Source organism: Narcine bancroftii, chromosome 7, assembly GCF_036971445.1.
Source record: "Narcine bancroftii isolate sNarBan1 chromosome 7, sNarBan1.hap1, whole genome shotgun sequence".
Taxonomy (NCBI): domain Eukaryota; kingdom Metazoa; phylum Chordata; class Chondrichthyes; order Torpediniformes; family Narcinidae; genus Narcine; species Narcine bancroftii.
In genome coordinates, this window is record NC_091475.1 from 77,608,037 (window position 1) to 77,626,803 (window position 18,767).

The following is an 18,767-nucleotide window of genomic DNA, read 5'->3' on the forward strand; positions in this document are numbered from 1 at the left end:
TAATCTGTCAGCACCTACAGCATCCAATGCCAGAGGTGCTCAGTGATTAGTAAGAGCTTACCTAAGGTGGTATGTGAGTGGAAAAAATGGGTTGAGAACCCCTGAGATAGGGGAAGGGAGTAACTCTCTGAACTGAGAGGGAACCTCTGTGACCAGAGATGAGGTCTTCCATCCCAGAACATCTAAGACTCCCTCCTCCTCCACTGTGATCAACTCAAGCCTTACATGCATCTCCTCTACTCCCAGCATATATGCCCTGGCCCCCTCACAACAAGGACAGGATTTCCCTTGTCCTCACTTATCACACCTGCCTCCACATTCAATACATCATCTCTGCAATTTCTGCCACCTACAATGTGATCCCAGTACCAGAGACATTTTCCCATCTCATCTCCTCTGCCTTCCATAGGGACCTCTCCTTCCACTACTCCCTTATCCATACATCCCTTCCCACCTATCGCACCCTCAGTACCCACCTCTGTGACCACAACCATCCCTTTCCTCTCCAGTCAGAGGGCCACCCCCTCCCTCCATCACCTCAGCATTTTTGTCTTCTGCTCTCCTACCCGCATCAACCAGTAACCTCTTGCCTGACGGCCTGTGCCCTCCCCTTCTTTTCTCCTCTCCCCATATTTTTTTATTGGGGCATCTGCCAGCACTTATTGGTTACTTTTTGCTTCCTATGGATGCTGTGTGACCTTCTGAGATTTTCCGGCACTTTTGCATATTGCACTGCAATCAAAGCATCTGTAGACTTTCCAGTTTAACAACTTTCTACCACTTTTGTTTTGTGGTATAATACTGTAAAGTCCGCTCGCTGAATCGAATTGTTTATCATCATGCATGATGATAAACATGCAGGATACAGTTGAAAAATCTATAGTAAGGTAAAGAGCAGCTTGCAAAATGCCACAATGGTCTCTCACTATTTTGAGGATTAAACTTTATAGCCAGCAAGTTAACTTTTAACTAAAAGATCAACGACAAGCTGCCTGGTAAAAGGTAACTCTGTTGTTCACTCCACAGATACTGCCTTATCTTAGTCCCAACTACTCAGCAGGATGTGTGAACTCAAAGCCAAGTGAAAATGTCAAAATCACCAGTCTTATCGGGAGACAGCAGATTGTGGGAAAACCACAGCACCACAGTTTTATAGGGAGACAGCAGATTGTGGGGAAAACTACAGCATCTGTGGTCACTGCACCACAGTTTTATAGGGAGACAGCAGATTGTGGGGAAAACCACTGCACCACAGTTTTATAGGGAGACAACAGATTGTGGGGAAAACCACATCGCCTGTGGTCATTGCACCACAGTTTGATAGGGAGACAGCAGATTGTGGGGAAAACCACAGCGCCTGTGGTCACTGCACCACAGTTTGATAGGGAGACAGCAGTTTATTCAGGCAAAGATCACAGCACAAAATATAACCCTATTCACAAGAGGGCAATAACTTCTCCCTTTCAAATAGATTTTCAATTTTGTATATTTTAAAGTGGTTGAATCTATTTCATCACCTAAGATTTCAAAAAACTGGCAAACATTCACTTACTAAGTCCATGAAGGAGCAGACTCATCCCAAGGTGAGCCACTGAACAAGGAAATGGAATTCATATTTCTAGCTGGAATGTTGAAATTCAGATTTCAGAATGATTTACGAGATACATTCTAAAATCTTTGAGCAGGTGAGTTGGTTAGGATTCAGCACTGAGAAGAGTCTTTATGAACAAGTTGTGATGATATATATGTATATACTGTTGCTGCTCTGTGTACAAGTGGCTGGGCCACCCACTGATGACAACCTCATATAAAGCCATAAAGGTCGACCTCCCTGCCCTCTTCCATTCATTTGAGCACATGGAGTTGGGCCAGCTGAAATTTAATGTGTATTAAAGGCAATCATTCCTCACTCAGTCTTTAGTTATTGATAGGGCATATCACAAGTCACATGGGATGGGATATTCAAGTTGAATAAAGTAACAAAGAGCATATTTGACCATGGTATATGGTCTGTCAGAGGATGATTTTAACTTACTGATGAAATAAAGGACTACAAGCACCTCAGCCCATCTACTTCATCTGTCAGGACACCAGCAGGTAAATTCTCAGATACATTTAAACGGGTCACTCTGAATCCACCTCTGATCTTGGGCAAAAATCACTGCTCCAGCCAAATGGATGGAACAAGTCCAGCAAGGAGGGGGGGGGGGGGGTGATCAAGTGGTGTTGCCCAAAGACCAGACTGGAAACACTGGCAAATCAACATCTCTCTTCTGGTGCCTTGGACATTTGGAACACAATTTACTTGGTACATCAGGAAAGGCCAGCAAGCACGATATCCTGAGAATTACACTACAAATTGAAAAGTGTGATGTGTCCCATCTGGTCTCCAATATAGTATTCCTGAATTAAATAGAACAGGGACCCCTCTGTGTTCTCCAGCGATAGACTCCCACCTGTAGCATGATGGAACCAATAGATTTCATGATAGTTGTCAGAACTTTAAGTCCAAAGTAGTTTAAACAACCTTGTACATCTTAAAAGGTGGGCGGCATGGTTAGCGTAGTGGTTAGTGCAATGCTGTTACAGTACCAACAACCTGGGTTCAAATCTGGTGCTCTCTGTAGGGAATTTGGACATTCTCCCTGTGTCTATGTGGGCTTTTTCCAGGTGCTCTGGTTTCCTCCCACCCTCCAAAAGGATATGGGGTTTGCATGGCCGGAAGGACCTGTTATTGTGCTGTGTGCTAAATTGAAACCTTTTTATAAACAAAATTAACAACATAAGAAGAAATTTTAAAATTACCTTTAATTTTTCCAGTTAGGACTTAGTGTGGATTATCACCCATTACAGAAATGGCTGATATTTTAAAGAATATTGCACCGTGCAAATCTATAAGTGAACCACCACTGAGAATGGCTTGTTACAACTTCAAATGTTGAGAATCGATTTTATAAGACATTACAAGGCAGAATCTGTTATTTTTGGGAGGGTTAAGAGTGATCTCTTTTCCCTTCCAGGGAAGCTCCTTGTAAGAGCACTGACCCCCCGCCCCCCCAAAACATTCCACGAGAAATCAGAGATTATGGATCCAGGGTTAGGCACCTCTGAAATCAAATGCAAAGTAAAAAGCTGCATCCGTACTTCTGTTAACTCCACACAAGCACAAAGTAACCTCATAGCCAATGCTGACATGTGTGGAGTGTTTTCACCGAGTACCACAAGCAATTTCCAATCAAAGTCTGCACAATTACCAAGCAGAGAATGGAAAAGGAAACTTTGAAACAAAACTGCCTCCTGATGCCAGCCCACATTTCCAAGTTTGAAATTCCAGTGAAATGTCGATTGTAAAATGGTGCACCACTCTCTATCAGAAGTCTTCTTCTTCAAATACTGATATTAATCTGGTGCTCCCTCACCTGCAGGCCAGCTCCATTAAAGGCTCTTGTCCAGTTCATGGCGCCACGTAACTGCAGAGAGCAGCCTGACAGGACCAAATAAACTCAGACAGGAAGCTATCCAGTTGTGGTCCTCTGCCCTGGGAGCACGAATCACATCAGCAAAATGTTCATCCTCCAAGTACTCACAACCTTGATATTTCAACCAAGGCAATCTGCAGTCTATTAATTCATCAGATGTTTAAGTTATTACAAGATTCCAGCAAACAACTGCACTAAAACACACAAAGGTCAATGACAGAGGACAAGTCAGGTGCTTGATTGCTAATTACCACAGGGAATCATTTCCAGGTAGATATGACCACTTCCGTATGTTATAGGCTGATTAGAAGTTGGTTTCATCCCAAGATAAATCGTTCCTATTCTTTAGAACTTTCCAAATGAGCTTCTCCAGTTCCTTGCGAGCTCGCTGCTCCTCTTCCAAAGAGCACCACATTTTCTTGCTTTCCTAAACCACAGATTTAGATGGAAAATTAATCAGACTATGTTTCAGGATTGGAACTGGAACTTTGCAGAACAGACTCAGAGTGGTAGAGCATAGAAACAAGGCCCTCAGGCCCATCACATTCACACTGCCCACTGTACCAACATACAGTCTCATTTGGATCTGTGACTTGTTCACTTTGGCAATTCAGGGACTTGTGCCGACGCTTCACAAGTGTTGTGTGCATCTGGCTCCTTCATTCCAGCTGCCAAACATCCTCGGTGGGAAAAATTCCCAATACCTCTTCCAAAAAATAAACCCTAATTCTTACCTCTGCATGTTTGTCTCCCATTATAGGTAAAAAAATTATTATCCACCCCTTTTAAAATTTCAAACACTCCAGGAGGATCCCCCCTCTGTTCCCAGCATATCTAATATTTCTTTATAATTCCATGCCTGGTGAATTTTCTCTGCACCCTTTCCAGCACTCCCAGAACTAATTAATTTTATACTGTTTCCACAGAGTTAGTTGACTTGTGTTCCTTGGTACTGAATACAAACTCGTGGTGGGTATGGGGGAAGGGGAGAGGTATGCACAGGCCTAATTGAACCTGTAAAAAGACCATCTCCCATATAAATGCCTCTCATAATTTTACAAAATCTCGATCAAATCACCTACTACAATCTGCAATGCCCGATCTCAAGTGGTGGTTAGAATTCTGCCAACAAACAGCATGGCCTGGAGTATGTCAGAGACAATGAAGTGTAGCCTGAGTGCAAAGATTGTTCATGGTGTGCTGAGAGTAGAGTACTCTGCACAAATCCACAAAATGGAATATTAAAATAACCAATTAATTTATGCAAGGCATGTTGAAAGATAGTTGCACTTTCGAACTATTCTTAGAAATAACCATTTTAGATCATGTGTATTCACGAAAGGGCTGATAGTTTTTGAATTTATCCAGTGATCTGAAACACTGAGTCTGAACATGCGGCAGGGCTACACCACAATCCTGCGCTAACATCCCCACAGGCACTCAGTTCCAGTTTGTAATTTCTGCCTTTCTCCAAGGACATTGACAACTGCCACAGAATACGAAGATCGAGTGGACATGGCTTGCTGCCTCCCACTACTCGCTTACCTCCCTCTATCACTTACTTCATGCCACCCTGAGAACACCACACTGTCAAGGACACAACCAAAGGTGTCTGTGCGTTCTGTGAAGGTCTACATACCTGCTTCAGTTCAAGCACTTCATCCTTTAATGCATAAACTGTGTCCACTAGGGTCCTGTTTGGAAAGGACAAAATGGAGGCATAAATTTAGATCAGAGATATTTTGCTGGCATTGGTAATTATGGACTCAAGAAAAGGTTGACGATACAACCCCAGAGGCTATTCCATAATTCAGTAAGATCAGGAGACAAGCAGGATGCTGCAGAGACAGGAATATGATCCAAAAAAAACCTGATCTGCTGGAGGTACTCAGCAGGCTAAGCGGCAATGAGGGAAAAAGATTGGTCAACATTTTGACTTGATGAAAGCTTTTGATCCAAAATGCCAGCCAGTTCTTTTCTCCTACTGACTCTGCTCAACCGAGTTCCTCCAGCAGGGTGGGTTTTTTTTTGGTCAATAAGATCAAGGATGATTCCACTTCTCTCCCAATCACCAGAGATAAAGCCTTCAACAGTTCAGCATAGGACAGGCCCTTCAGTCCACAATGCCTGCTCCAATCTCACTGATCCCATCTCCCTGCACACGATCTGCAGCTCTCTCTTCCCTGCCCAGATGCTTCTATCATATGTTTGTACCACTTCTCCAGGCAGCATGTTCGTGGCACCTACCACTTCTGTGTAAAAACAAACCCTGACTCATGAATCTCCTTTAAGCTTTCTTTATCTCATCTCAGATCGAGACTTCCCATATTTAATATTTCTACCCTGGGGAAAAAGACTACCTATGCTATCAATGCCTCTCATAATTTTACAAACTTTACCAGGTCACTCCTCAGCCTCCAACACTCTAGAGTAATGCTTTGCTAGACCCAATTGTTACTGAAATATTTTGCTTGTGAAAAATTGTCATTGGCCCATTTCCTTTGGAGTTATGAAACCATGCACATAGTGAGTCAATTAGGTATGATTAAAACTGTGTTTTTCAAACTTTTTCTTTCTACCCACAGACCACTTTAAGCAATCCCTTGCTAATCACAGTCTACATAGGGAATACTTAAAGTGGTCTGTGGAAAGAAAAAGATTGAGAACCACTGCTCTGGAGAAAACAATTCCAGTTTGTCCAACCTCTCCTTATAACTGATAGCCTCCAATCCAGGCAACATTGTGGTAAATCTCTTCTGCACCCTTTCCAAGATCTTCATATTCTTTTTATTATGCAGGGACCACTATATAATTTTAAAGACTCACAATTTTTCCAGAGTTCTCAACACTGACCACCTCCCCCACCCCCCGCCCCCTCACTCCATCCCAAGAGTACGCCTCTATGGAGTTGCCAGTCTGCTCCTATTCATCGCCCCAGCAGAACATGGTGTATTTCTGTGTGATCATTCCTCAGGCTACAGCTCAGAAAGTACTGGCTAACTCTGACTCAGGGAAGAAGTCTCATCCCATCAGAACAGCTGTGAAAGGGATCTGCAGGTGCTATAAGCCTGAAACTATTCTCACCAACAGAGAGGGGATTCGCCAAAGGCGTCAGAAGCAAAACTAATGACAAAACTAAAGCTGGGTTCTGCAAGAAAATAATTCTCATAAGGAGGAGCAATGATCTGGTACTTGCTCGATAAACACAGCTTTTAAAGGGACACTGGATGAGGGCTTGAAGGAGAGAATACAAGGCCACACGGAAATTCAGGGCAAAGGCCTGCTCTTTCACTTCGGAATGTCAGCCTCCTGTATTATGACTTTTCTATGATTATATTAGTGCCGCTCTGATTAGTGAACTCAGTAAAGAGAATATTGGAACTTTGGCAGACATTATATAATCTGTGGAGTTGAATTTATCTGGCTTCCAAAGGTGTGCTTAGCACAGATTCTACTGTGCACCTAAAAATCTGTGCCCTTCCATACCACAGTGGCAGTGCACCAGCTCTTCAGCAAAACTCAAAACGCTTGCTGACTTCCTGAGTTCTGGTCGCTCCTGTATCTGACTTGGGCAAGAAAATCTTTGCTGTTTGGGAGCTCACACCCTCCTCCCAATGACTTGTTTTCTTCCTGGGGCACATTCTAAGCTGCTGAATTGAGAACACCAAGAATAAGATTTGGAATTCTTGACTTGATCAGGTGAGGGAAATTCTGATCAGCTGTCGATACAGGGTACTATACAATCTACTCTAGTCTTGATGGGATTGGCCACTGATGGGTTAGATCATTTTCATTATGCAAAGCGCAGGTCACTGAATTCCTCGTGGATCTCTTACTTTTCTTCGATGATCGTTTGCCCGTTGCTGTTGGTTTCTTCTACAATCATTTTCTCTTCTTCTGGCAGCAGAACCTGAGGTGCAGATTCTTTACGATATACTGCAACACAGTTTAGAAGATGAAATCCCAAACCCATTTCACCCGCAAACAGTACACACAAACAGCAGTCAATGCAAGCTTTGATGTTACTGAGGGCTGTTCAGACTGGGCATGCGCAAAGGTGCTTTTTTTTAAAAAATGCGTGAGCGTATGAATGTGTGCACATCTTCCGTAGCTCGTATGCACAAGCAAAAGCGAGTTGGTCTGTCCATCTGCGTCAGTGATTGCAAGAATGTTTGTCTGACCTGTCCATGCATACAGCCCAGTAGCTTGTGACTGGCTTGCATGCATTGGTCAGTGAACACATATGCAGAATGGTGTGCATGCAAGTGCAAAATATGCACCCACCCTTGTGTACCAGTATGTATGTCAACGTATCTGAATGTACATGTCAGTCCAGGTGTGATTGGGTATACCCTTGTGTACCAGTATGTATTTCACTAATTATAACCTGCATTTTGATCTTAATATCACCTTGGTCTTTCAGTTTCTACTGCCTCGTCTACTGTTCAGAATTATACAACATCTTCTCCACGGGGCAGGATAATTGTTGGGATTGAGAGAGCCAAGTGCATCCATGAACACAGAGAACTTGTCCTACACCACCACATCTCCTATCAGCTGACCTCCGTGAACTGTGCAACTCCTTGGAGAACCAGTGCTCGAAGGGGGAATAGTCTGATACAGGCTCAATTCACTAGATACAGAACATTCAGCTTGGAACTCCTGAGCCACAATTCACTTCAACTTCACCCCAACTCATTATTTTAAATTGCCTAGAACAAGCCTGACCTTTATTGAAATGTTCCAAAAATTGCTATTCACCATCGAGGACTGGTGCCTGTAAGTAGACATATTTACTTTGCCTGTGATGGGATAGGCTGTTGTCCACAAGTGACAGAATCCAAAAGATGTCCAGATTAAAATTTAGATGATACTCTACTAATATTTTTTCCACTTTCCAGTTTTGTGAATGTTCCACAAGGTTTCAATATCCACAAAATTTGATGATGGACTTAGATCTCTTTCCATGCCCTTAAGCATCCCAATGGTATTACAACCCATTACATACACTGAAGTGACAGTCTGCTGTAATAGCAGCCAATTTATGGACAGAAAGCTCCTGCAAACAGCAATATAATAATAAATATTACTTTCTTTTTAAAGTGATATTGGAAAAGGGATCAATTGTGGCCAGGTCACTGGGCAATACTGGAACACTTCTTCTACAAGGGCTCAGGTTGGACCTCTAATTCATCCTGCTCTCCTCCTTCAACTATGCAGGACTAAGGTGATGAAGAAGGCATACACAATATTTCTGTGTGGCCTTGTATTCTCTCCTTCAAGCCCACATCCAGTGTCCCTTTAAAAGCTGTGTTTGAATATATATTCACTCTTCTTTTATCGAGGGTAAGCTTAGCTCAGGTGAACAGCAGGGAGGTTATGGTACAACTTTATAAAATATTGGTTACGTCACAGGTGTGCAGTTTTGGCCTCCTTGCTATAGACAGGATGTGGAGGCCTTGGTTGGGGGTGCAGAGGAGATTCACCAGGGCGCTGTCTGAGATGGAGTATTTTAGTTTTAATGGAGGACTGGAGATTCTAGGTTTATTTTTCTGGGAGGAATTATTTTTCTGAAGGGCTGAATGAGCTGGATGAGGAAGCATACAGAGAAAGTGGAATCTGAACTCACTGCCAGAGCGGATAAATATAAGTATCAAAATGACCATTTGAATTGTTCAGGTGCAGAAGGCAACTGCTCAAGTGCCAGTTTATGGGATTAGCCTGGATGGGTACGATGGCCAGCATGGTCAGGGGTGAGTAGAAGGGTTCGTTTCTATGCTCGATGATTCCCTTGAAGGGTGAGAAGTGCTCATTTCATTCAGCCTGTGTCTAAATCACAAGGGATGAGAATCAGAGAATCGCACTTTTGTCTCAAGGATGAAAAATGCATTCTTGTATCCCTCTAAACAAAGCAATAACTGAGCAGACAGGGAGTGGGTACAATAGGCAAGACCATCCCTCCGGAGGAGCCCCAGACTGCCCACCCATATGTGATCAAACAATGAGCTGCTGGAGGAACTCAGCAGATCAGACAGCATCCATGGGTCGAAACGAAGGTTTAAAAAAAAAGTGATATCAGACGGTTGAAGGCGGAAGAATCTGGAGGTGGTGCCTGAAATAGGATATATAGCAGATAGTGGGAGAGGTGAAGTAAGAAAGAAAAAAAGTAGAGTAGATAGAGATGCAAAGTGGAATCAGATAGATGTGGGGATTACCTAAAATTGAAAATAAATCAATGTTTATGCTGTTGAGATTGCCCAGGAGCAATTCTTTGTTTACATTTGTCCTCACCCTGACAACAAATGAAGCAGAGGACAGATATATCTGTGGAAGAATGGTTGGGGAGATAGAATGATTAGCTGCAGGACCCACAAAGAGAGCATGGGCAAAGCTGCGTTTGGTCTCACTGATGTAGAGGAGGACACACCAAAGAGACCAAATGCAAGTCTTGCTAGATCAGTTGGGCGATGCACAGATAAAGTTCTGCCTTATCTGGAAGGTCTGTCTGTGGCCCTGAATAGAGGTGGGGGGAAGATATAGGGATACATTTTGTACCTGCCACGAGATCACTGAGCAGCAAGTCGTGGGATTGGACAAGGTTCCATGTCATGCAAGGGAGAAGGGCTCCTGCTGCTTTTTTATGGATGGTGGGGAAAAACTGTGTTGAGAGTGGTTCTGCACTGAGCAGGATGTGAAGCCAGTGGCCCATTAGCCCACTGCTTTGGACAAAGGTCCTGCTGCCAACTTCCTTCTCAGCTTTTCTGGAGTAGCTTCCTGGTAAAGTTATCTAGCAGGTGAAGCAGATACAAACCTCAAGACCTTAAACTGACTCCAATGACAGGGAGTGCTAGGTGTCTGGAATGGGCAGCCAGGGGTGGTGGTGAAGCCAATAAGGTAGTGTTTAAGAGGCTTCTAGACAGATACTTGGATATGCATGGAATAGAAGGATTTGGGTCACATGCAGGTGGAGATTTAATGTAATTTGGCATCATCTTTGGTACAGACCTTGAGCTGAAGGGCCTATTCTTGTGCTGTTATTGTTCTATGTTCTATTACAAATGATCCAGACAAGTATCCAACAATCCAATGGTGCATTCAGTATGTCCATTGTACTTCTACCTCCTGCAATGAAACATAGTAGCCAACCCTAATCTTCTTTCAGACAATTGGAGCATGTGCTCATGGGCATAAATGATGCCCTGACATTACATGTCACCAGTATGCAAGATCCATGGGTTCTGGGGCATTGAGACAATCTTTGGCCTTTTTGAAGAGTGCATCAGTGATTTACTACTAACCTGTTCCAATCCTTGTAATCCTAGAGCACATGATTACAACTCAGAGTTAAGTGTTATAGAACTATTTATAGGTGAAGCTCTCAAATCTAGTCTCAGTATACAAGCTGCTTTAAGTAGCAACAATAGTTCTTAGTTCTGATTCATGTTGCACCAGCAAGGTGTTGAGCTAGCTAACAGTTGCCACTTTGCAGATCTTCAGACTCAATGGCTTGATGTTTGAAATCCATGCAACTCAAGAATCCCTTTCTCAGGGTGGAAAAGGAATGTGAAATTCCTGAGTGAAACATTGTGCTGCATTTTGAAAGAAAGCATTGATTGTTTGCTCTCAGAGTGACAAGAAATTCAAGAAGCAGATGATTAAGCTCTTGAACACAATCATGAAACTTGATATATTCAGTGGATCTGGAAAGATAAAATATGGAAGTGGGTTATGTTATTCTTATAAAATTGTTGCATCTTGACATTTGATTAAACTTTTGAATTTAAACACTGACAACTCTAAGGGTTGATGAACTCATATGACATATTTATTAATTAATTGAGAGATACAGAAGGATAACGAGCCCTTCCCGCACTTGAGCTCATGCCACTAGACTACACCCAATTAACTTACCAACCCTGTACATCTTTGGAATATGGGAGGAAACTGGAGCACACAGGGGAAACCCACGCATTCATGGGGTAAACATATTTACAGACAGTGGCTGATTCGAAACCAGTCGCTGGCGCTGTCAGAGTGTTGCACGAAGCACTTTGCTAACAATGTCACCAAAGAATATGTGCTTCCATTGGGGCCCAAACCCAAGATCTTCTGCAATTAAGTTTCGATGATGTATGTTCTATGTTCAATATCCATTATCCCTGCTTGCGGGAACAAATTTGGACCTCATGACCAGATTGTTACAGAGTTCAAAGAGGTTGTTGGCTTTCATGAATAATCTCAGCTCATACACCTCTGATTAGGAATACCACTCATCAGGCCATAATATCAATAAATCTCAAATTGGCAAAATTCAACATATTCTAATAACAATAACAATAATAACAATGCTCTAATAAAGACATTTTATTTTCAACTAGATTTTACAATGGAAGTGAAATTACTTAAAAAAATAAAGTCGAGTAGGGTATATGCAAATGACAAGACAATCATACACTATACAAATGCAACACTCGAATATAGAAAAAATTGTTTATTTAAAGGCCTTCATCTTGAAAACTGCTTTTGCCAATAATTAGCTATTACTGACACAGAAATGCACAGCACAGGAGCGACTGAGTATACAACATGACACACCACATTGCATTTGGTCAAGTGCCACCCTATGTACACACTAATTATCTAATCCTACCTCATTATACAAGGTCTTCCAATCTGTAATGATAAATCATCCACTTATTTTACTTTTAGCAAATTGTTTCAAACTCCAGTTAACCATTTATAGTTTGCTGGAAATAACTAGAATCCAATCAATGGCCTCAAACCATCTCAGTTTACCAAAAGAGGAAGGATCAATTTAGAGAAAGTGAACTTTTTGCAGCATCTTTTTCATTACATCAGATAATGATTTATACAACACAAACTTTTTTTTAATTTTAAACCCAAATAAACCAATGGCGTACCCAAACAAAAGTTCAGAGGACACATGCAACTGTTACCCCAGCCAAAAGAGCAACCAGAGCCTAAGGCTCTTTCCTAATTCACTCTTTGCTGTGTGGTCTGGCCTGAACACCAAAGAACTTGGACTGGAGAAGTGACATCTAAAAAAGAAACGGGATCTATACCCTCCTCAATTTGATCCAGTGCTATTTTCACACAACATGTATCTGCGAAGAACGGTAGTTGACAGAAATCCAAACAAGTCCACACAGCGAGGTGAATAGGAATTCCAGAGTGATCCAACTTATACCTCACACAACCAGGTGAATCAGAATTCCAGAGTGATTCAACTAAAACCTCACACAACCAGGTGAATCAAAATTCCAGAGTGATCCAACTGACACCGCACACAACGAGGTGAATCAGAATTCCAGAGAGATCCAACTAACACCGCACACAACGAGGTGAATCAGAATTCCAGAGTGATCCAACTAACACCGCACACAACCAGGTGAATCAGAATTCCAGAGTGATCCAATTAACACCGCACACAACCAGGTGAATCAGAATTCCAGAGTGATCCAACTAATACCTCACACAACCAGGTGAATCAGAATTCCAGAGTGATCCAACTAAAACTGCACACAACCAGGTGAATCAGAATTCCAGAGTGATCCAACTAATACCTCACACAACCAGGTGAATCAGAATTCCAGAGTGATCCAACTAACACCTCACACAACCAGGTGAATCAGAATTCCAGAGTGATCCAACTAACACCTCACACAACCAGGTGAATCAGAATTCCAGAGTGATTCAACTAATACCTCACACAACCAGGTGAATCAGAATTCCAGAGTGATCCAACTAACACCACACACAACCAGGTGAATCAGAATTCCAGAGTGATCCAACTAACACCTCACACAACCAGGTGAATCAGAATTCCAGAGTGATCCAACTAATACCTCACACAACCAGGTGAATCAGAATTCCAGAGTGATCCAACTAAAACTGCACACAACCAGGTGAATCAGAATTCCAGAGTGATCCAACTAACACCTCACACAACCAGGTGAATCAGAATTCCAGAGTGATCCAACTAACACCGCACACAACCAGGTGAATCAGAATTCCAGAGTGATCCAACCAACATCACACAACCAGGTGAATCAGAATTCCAGAGTGATCCAACTAACACCGCACACAACCAGGTGAATCAGAATTCCAGTGTGATCCAACTAACACCTCACACAATCAGGTGAATCAGAATTCCAGAGTGATCCAACTAATACCTCACACAACCAGGTGAATCAGAATTCCAGAGTGATCCAACTAACACCGCACACAACCAGGTGAATCAGAATTCCAGAGTGATCCAACTAACACCGCACACAACCAGGTGAATCAGAATTCCAGAGTGATCCAACTAACACCTCACACAATCAGGTGAATCAGAATTCCAGAGTGATCCAACTAATACCTCACACAACCAGGTGAATCAGAATTCCAGAGTGATCCAACTAACACCGCACACAACCAGGTGAATCAGAATTCCAGAGTGATCCAACTAACACCGCACACAACCAGGTGAATCAGAATTCCAGAGTGATCCAACTAACACCGCACACAACCAGGTGAATCAGAATTCCAGTGTGATCCAACTAACACCTCACACAATCAGGTGAATCAGAATTCCAGAGTGATCCAACTAATACCTCACACAACCAGGTGAATCAGAATTCCAGAGTGATCCAACTAACACCGCACACAACCAGGTGAATCAGAATTCCAGAGTGATCCAACTAACACCGCACACAACCAGGTGAATCAGAATTCCAGAGTGATCCAACTAACACCTCACACAATCAGGTGAATCAGAATTCCAGAGTGATCCAACTAATACCTCACACAACCAGGTGAATCAGAATTCCAGAGTGATCCAACTAACACCGCACACAACCAGGTGAATCAGAATTCCAGAGTGATCCAACTAACACCGCACACAACCAGGTGAATCAGAATTCCAGAGTGATCCAACTAACACCTCACACAATCAGGTGAATCAGAATTCCAGAGTGATCCAACTAACACCGCACACAACCAGGTGAATCAGAATTCCAGAGTGATCCAACTAACACCGCACACAACCAGGTGAATCAGAATTCCAGTGTGATCCAACTAACACCTCACACAATCAGGTGAATCAGAATTCCAGAGTGATCCAACTAATACCTCACACAACCAGGTGAATCAGAATTCCAGAGTGATCCAACTAACACCGCACACAACCAGGTGAATCAGAATTCCAGAGTGATCCAACTAACACCGCACACAACCAGGTGAATCAGAATTCCAGTGTGATCCAACTAACACCTCACACAATCAGGTGAATCAGAATTCCAGAGTGATCCAACTAATACCTCACACAACCAGGTGAATCAGAATTCCAGAGTCATCCAACTAATACCTCACACAACCAGGTGAATCAGAATTCCAGAGTGATCCAACTAATACCTCACACAACCAGGTGAATCAGAATTCCAGAGTGATTCAACTAACACCGCACACAACCAGGTGAATCAGAATTCCAGAGTGATCCAACTAATACTTCACACAACCAGGTGAATCAGAATTCCAGAGTGATTCAACTAACACCGCACACAACCAGGTGAATCAGAATTCCAGAGTGATCCAACTAACACCGCACACAACCAGGTGAATCAGAATTCCAGAGTGATCCAACTAACACCTCACACAACCAGGTGAATCAGAATTCCAGAGTGATCCAACTAACACCTCACACAACCAGGTGAATCAGAATTCCAGAGTGATCCAACTAACACTGCACACAACCAGGTGAATCAGAATTCCAGAGTGATCCAACTAACACTGCACACAACCAGGTGAATCAGAATTCCAGAGTGATCCAACTAACACCTCACACAACCAGGTGAATCAGAATTCCAGAGTGATCCAACTAACACCGCACACAACCAGGTGAATCAGAATTCCAGAGTGATCCAACTAACACTGCACACAACCAGGTGAATCAGAATTCCAGAGTGATCCAACTAACACCTCACACAACCAGGTGAATCAGAAATCCAGAGTGATCCAAATAATACCTCACACAACTAGGTGAATCAGAATTCCAGAGTGATCCAACTAACACCGCACACTACCAGGTGAATCAGAATTCCAGAGTGATCCAAATAATACCTCACACAACTAGGTGAATCAGAATTCCAGAGTGATCCAACTAACACCGCACACAACCAGGTGAATCAGAATTCCAGAGTGATCCAACTAACACCTCACACAACCAGGTGAATCAGAAATCCAGAGTGATCCAACTAACACCTCACACAACCAGGTGAATCAGAATTCCAGAGTGATCCAAATAATACCTCACACAACTAGGTGAATCAGAATTCCAGAGTGATCCAAATAATACCTCACACAACCAGGTGAATCAGAATTCCAGAGTGATCCAACCAACACCACAGAACCAGGTGAATCAGAATTCCAGAGTGATCCAACTAACACCGCACACAACCAGGTGAATCAGAATTCCAGAATGATCCAATTAACACCGCACACAACCAGGTGAATCAGAATTCCAGAGTGATCCAACTAATACCTCACACAACCAGGTGAATCAGAATTCCAGAGTGATCCAACTAATACCTCACACAACCAGGTGAATCAGAATTCCAGAGTGATCGAACTAACACCGCACACAACCAGGTGAATCAGAATTCCAGAGTGATCCAACTTATACCTCACACAACCAGGTGAATCAGAATTCCAGAGTGATCCAACTTATACCTCACACAACCAGGTGAATCAGAATTCCAGAGTGATTCAACTAAAACCTCACACAACCAGGTGAATCAAAATTCCAGAGTGATCCAACTGACACCGCACACAACGAGGTGAATCAGAATTCCAGAGAGATCCAACTAACACCGCACACAACCAGGTGAATCAGAATTCCAGAGTGATCCAACTGACACCGCACACAACGAGGTGAATCAGAATTCCAGAGAGATCCAACTAACACCGCACACAACGAGGTGAATCAGAATTCCAGAGTGATCCAACTAACACCGCACACAACCAGGTGAATCAGAATTCCAGAGTGATCCAACTAACACCGCACACAACCAGGTGAATCAGAATTCCAGAGTGATCCAATTAACACCGCACACAACCAGGTGAATCAGAATTCCAGAGTGATCCAACTAACACCGCACACAACCAGGTGAATCAGAATTCCAGAGTGATCCAACTAATACCTCACACAACCAGGTGAATCAGAATTCCAGAGTGATCCAACTAACACCTCACACAACCAGGTGAATCAGAATTCCAGAGTGATCCAACTAACACCTCACACAACCAGGTGAATCAGAATTCCAGAGTGATCCAACTAATACCTCACACAACCAGGTGAATCAGAATTCCAGAGTGATCCAACTAACACCTCACACAACCAGGTGAATCAGAATTCCAGAGTGATCCAACTAACACCTCACACAACCAGGTGAATCAGAATTCCAGAGTGATCCAACTAATACCTCACACAACCAGGTGAATCAGAATTCCAGAGTGATCCAACTAACACCGCACACAACCAGGTGAATCAGAATTCCAGAGTGATCCAACTAACACCGCACACAACCAGGTAAATCAGAATTCCAGAGTGATCCAACTTATACCTCACACAACCAGGTGAATCAGAATTCCAGAGTGATCCAACTAATACCTCACACAACCAGGTGAATCAGAATTCCAGAGTGATCCAACAAATACCTCACACAACCAGGTGAATCAGAATTCCAGAGTGATCCAACTAATACCTAACACAACCAGGTGAATCAGAATTCCAGAGTGATCCAACTTATACCTCACACAACCAGGTGAATCAGAATTCCAGAGTGATCCAACATATACCTCACACAACCAGGTGAATCAGAATTCGAGAGTGATCCAACTTATACCTCACACAACCAGGTGAATCAGAATTCCAGAGTGATTCAACTAAAACCTCACACAACCAGGTGAATCAAAATTCCAGAGTGATCCAACTAATACCTCACACAACCAGGTGAATCAGAATTCCAGAGTGATCCAACTGACACCGCACACAACGAGGTGAATCAGAATTCCAGAGAGATCCAACTAACACCGCACACAACCAGGTGAATCAGAATTCCAGAGAGATCCAACTAACACCTCACACAACCAGGTGAATCAGAATTCCAGAGTGATCCAACTAACACCGCACACAACCAGGTGAATCAGAATTCCAGAGTGATCCAACTAACACCACACACAACCAGGTGAATCAGAATTCCAGAGAGATCCAACTAACACCTCACACAACCAGGTGAATCAGAATTCCAGAGAGATCCAACTAACACCGCACACAACCAGGTGAATCAGAATTCCAGAGAGATCCAACTAACACCTCACACAACCAGGTGAATCAGAATTCCAGAGTGATCCAACTAACACCTCACACAACCAGGTGAATCAGAATTCCAGAGAGATCCAACTAACACCTCACACAACCAGGTGAATCAGAATTCCAGAGAGATCCAACTAACACCTCACACAACCAGGTGAATCAGAATTCCAGAGAGATCCAACTAACACCGCACACAACCAGGTGAATCAGAATTCCAGAGAGATCCAACTAACACCTCACACAACCAGGTGAATCAGAATTCCAGAGAGATCCAACTAACACCTCACACAACCAGGTGAATCAGAATTCCAGAGAGATCCAACTAACACCGCACACAACCAGGTGAATCAGAATTCCAGAGAGATCCAACTAACACCTCACACAACCAGGTGAATCAGAATTCCAGAGTGATCCAACTAACACCGCACACAACCAGGTGAATCAGAATTCCAGGGAGATCCAACTAACAACTCACACAACCAGGTGAATCAGAATTCCAGAGTGATCCAACTAACACCGCACACAACCAGGTGAATCAGAATTCCAGAGTGATCCAACTAACACCGCACACAACCAGGTGAATCAGAATTCCAGAGAGATCCAACTAACACCTCACACAACCAGGTGAATCAGAATTCCAGAGTGATCCAACTAACACCGCACACAACCAGGTGAATCAGAATTCCAGAGAGATCCAACTAACACCTCACACAACCAGGTGAATCAGAATTCCAGAGTGATCCAACTAACACCGCACACAACCAGGTGAATCAGAATTCCAGAGAGATCCAACTAACACCGCACACAACCAGGTGAATCAGAATTCCAGAGTGATCCAACTAACACCGCACACAACCAGGTGAATCAGAATTCCAGAGTGATCCAACTAACACCACACACAACCAGGTGAATCA

At 43.0% G+C, this 18,767-nt stretch overlaps 1 protein-coding gene and 1 long non-coding RNA gene across 5 annotated transcripts in view; one reads left to right on the plus strand and one right to left on the minus strand.

Moving 5' to 3' along the window:
• The window catches only part of LOC138739036 (uncharacterized), a 29,669-nt gene extending 21,308 nt beyond the window's left edge, over positions 1-8,361 (plus strand). For both annotated transcript variants that reach the window (XR_011341970.1, XR_011341968.1), the window contains exon 4: positions 7,903-8,361. This is a non-coding gene — a long non-coding RNA (uncharacterized lncRNA). The remainder of the gene's footprint in view (positions 1-7,902) is intronic.
• LOC138739034 (rho guanine nucleotide exchange factor 7-like) overlaps positions 2,791-18,767 on the minus strand; it is a 233,830-nt gene continuing 217,853 nt past the window's right edge. For all 3 annotated transcript variants that reach the window (XM_069890398.1, XM_069890396.1, XM_069890397.1), the window contains 3 exons: positions 7,316-7,415; positions 5,119-5,173; positions 2,791-3,906 (listed from right to left, as the gene is read on the minus strand). In XM_069890398.1, the coding sequence (XP_069746499.1) occupies positions 3,784-3,906; positions 5,119-5,173; positions 7,316-7,415 (278 nt within the window). In that variant the 3' untranslated portion in view covers positions 2,791-3,783. The remainder of the gene's footprint in view (positions 3,907-5,118; positions 5,174-7,315; positions 7,416-18,767) is intronic.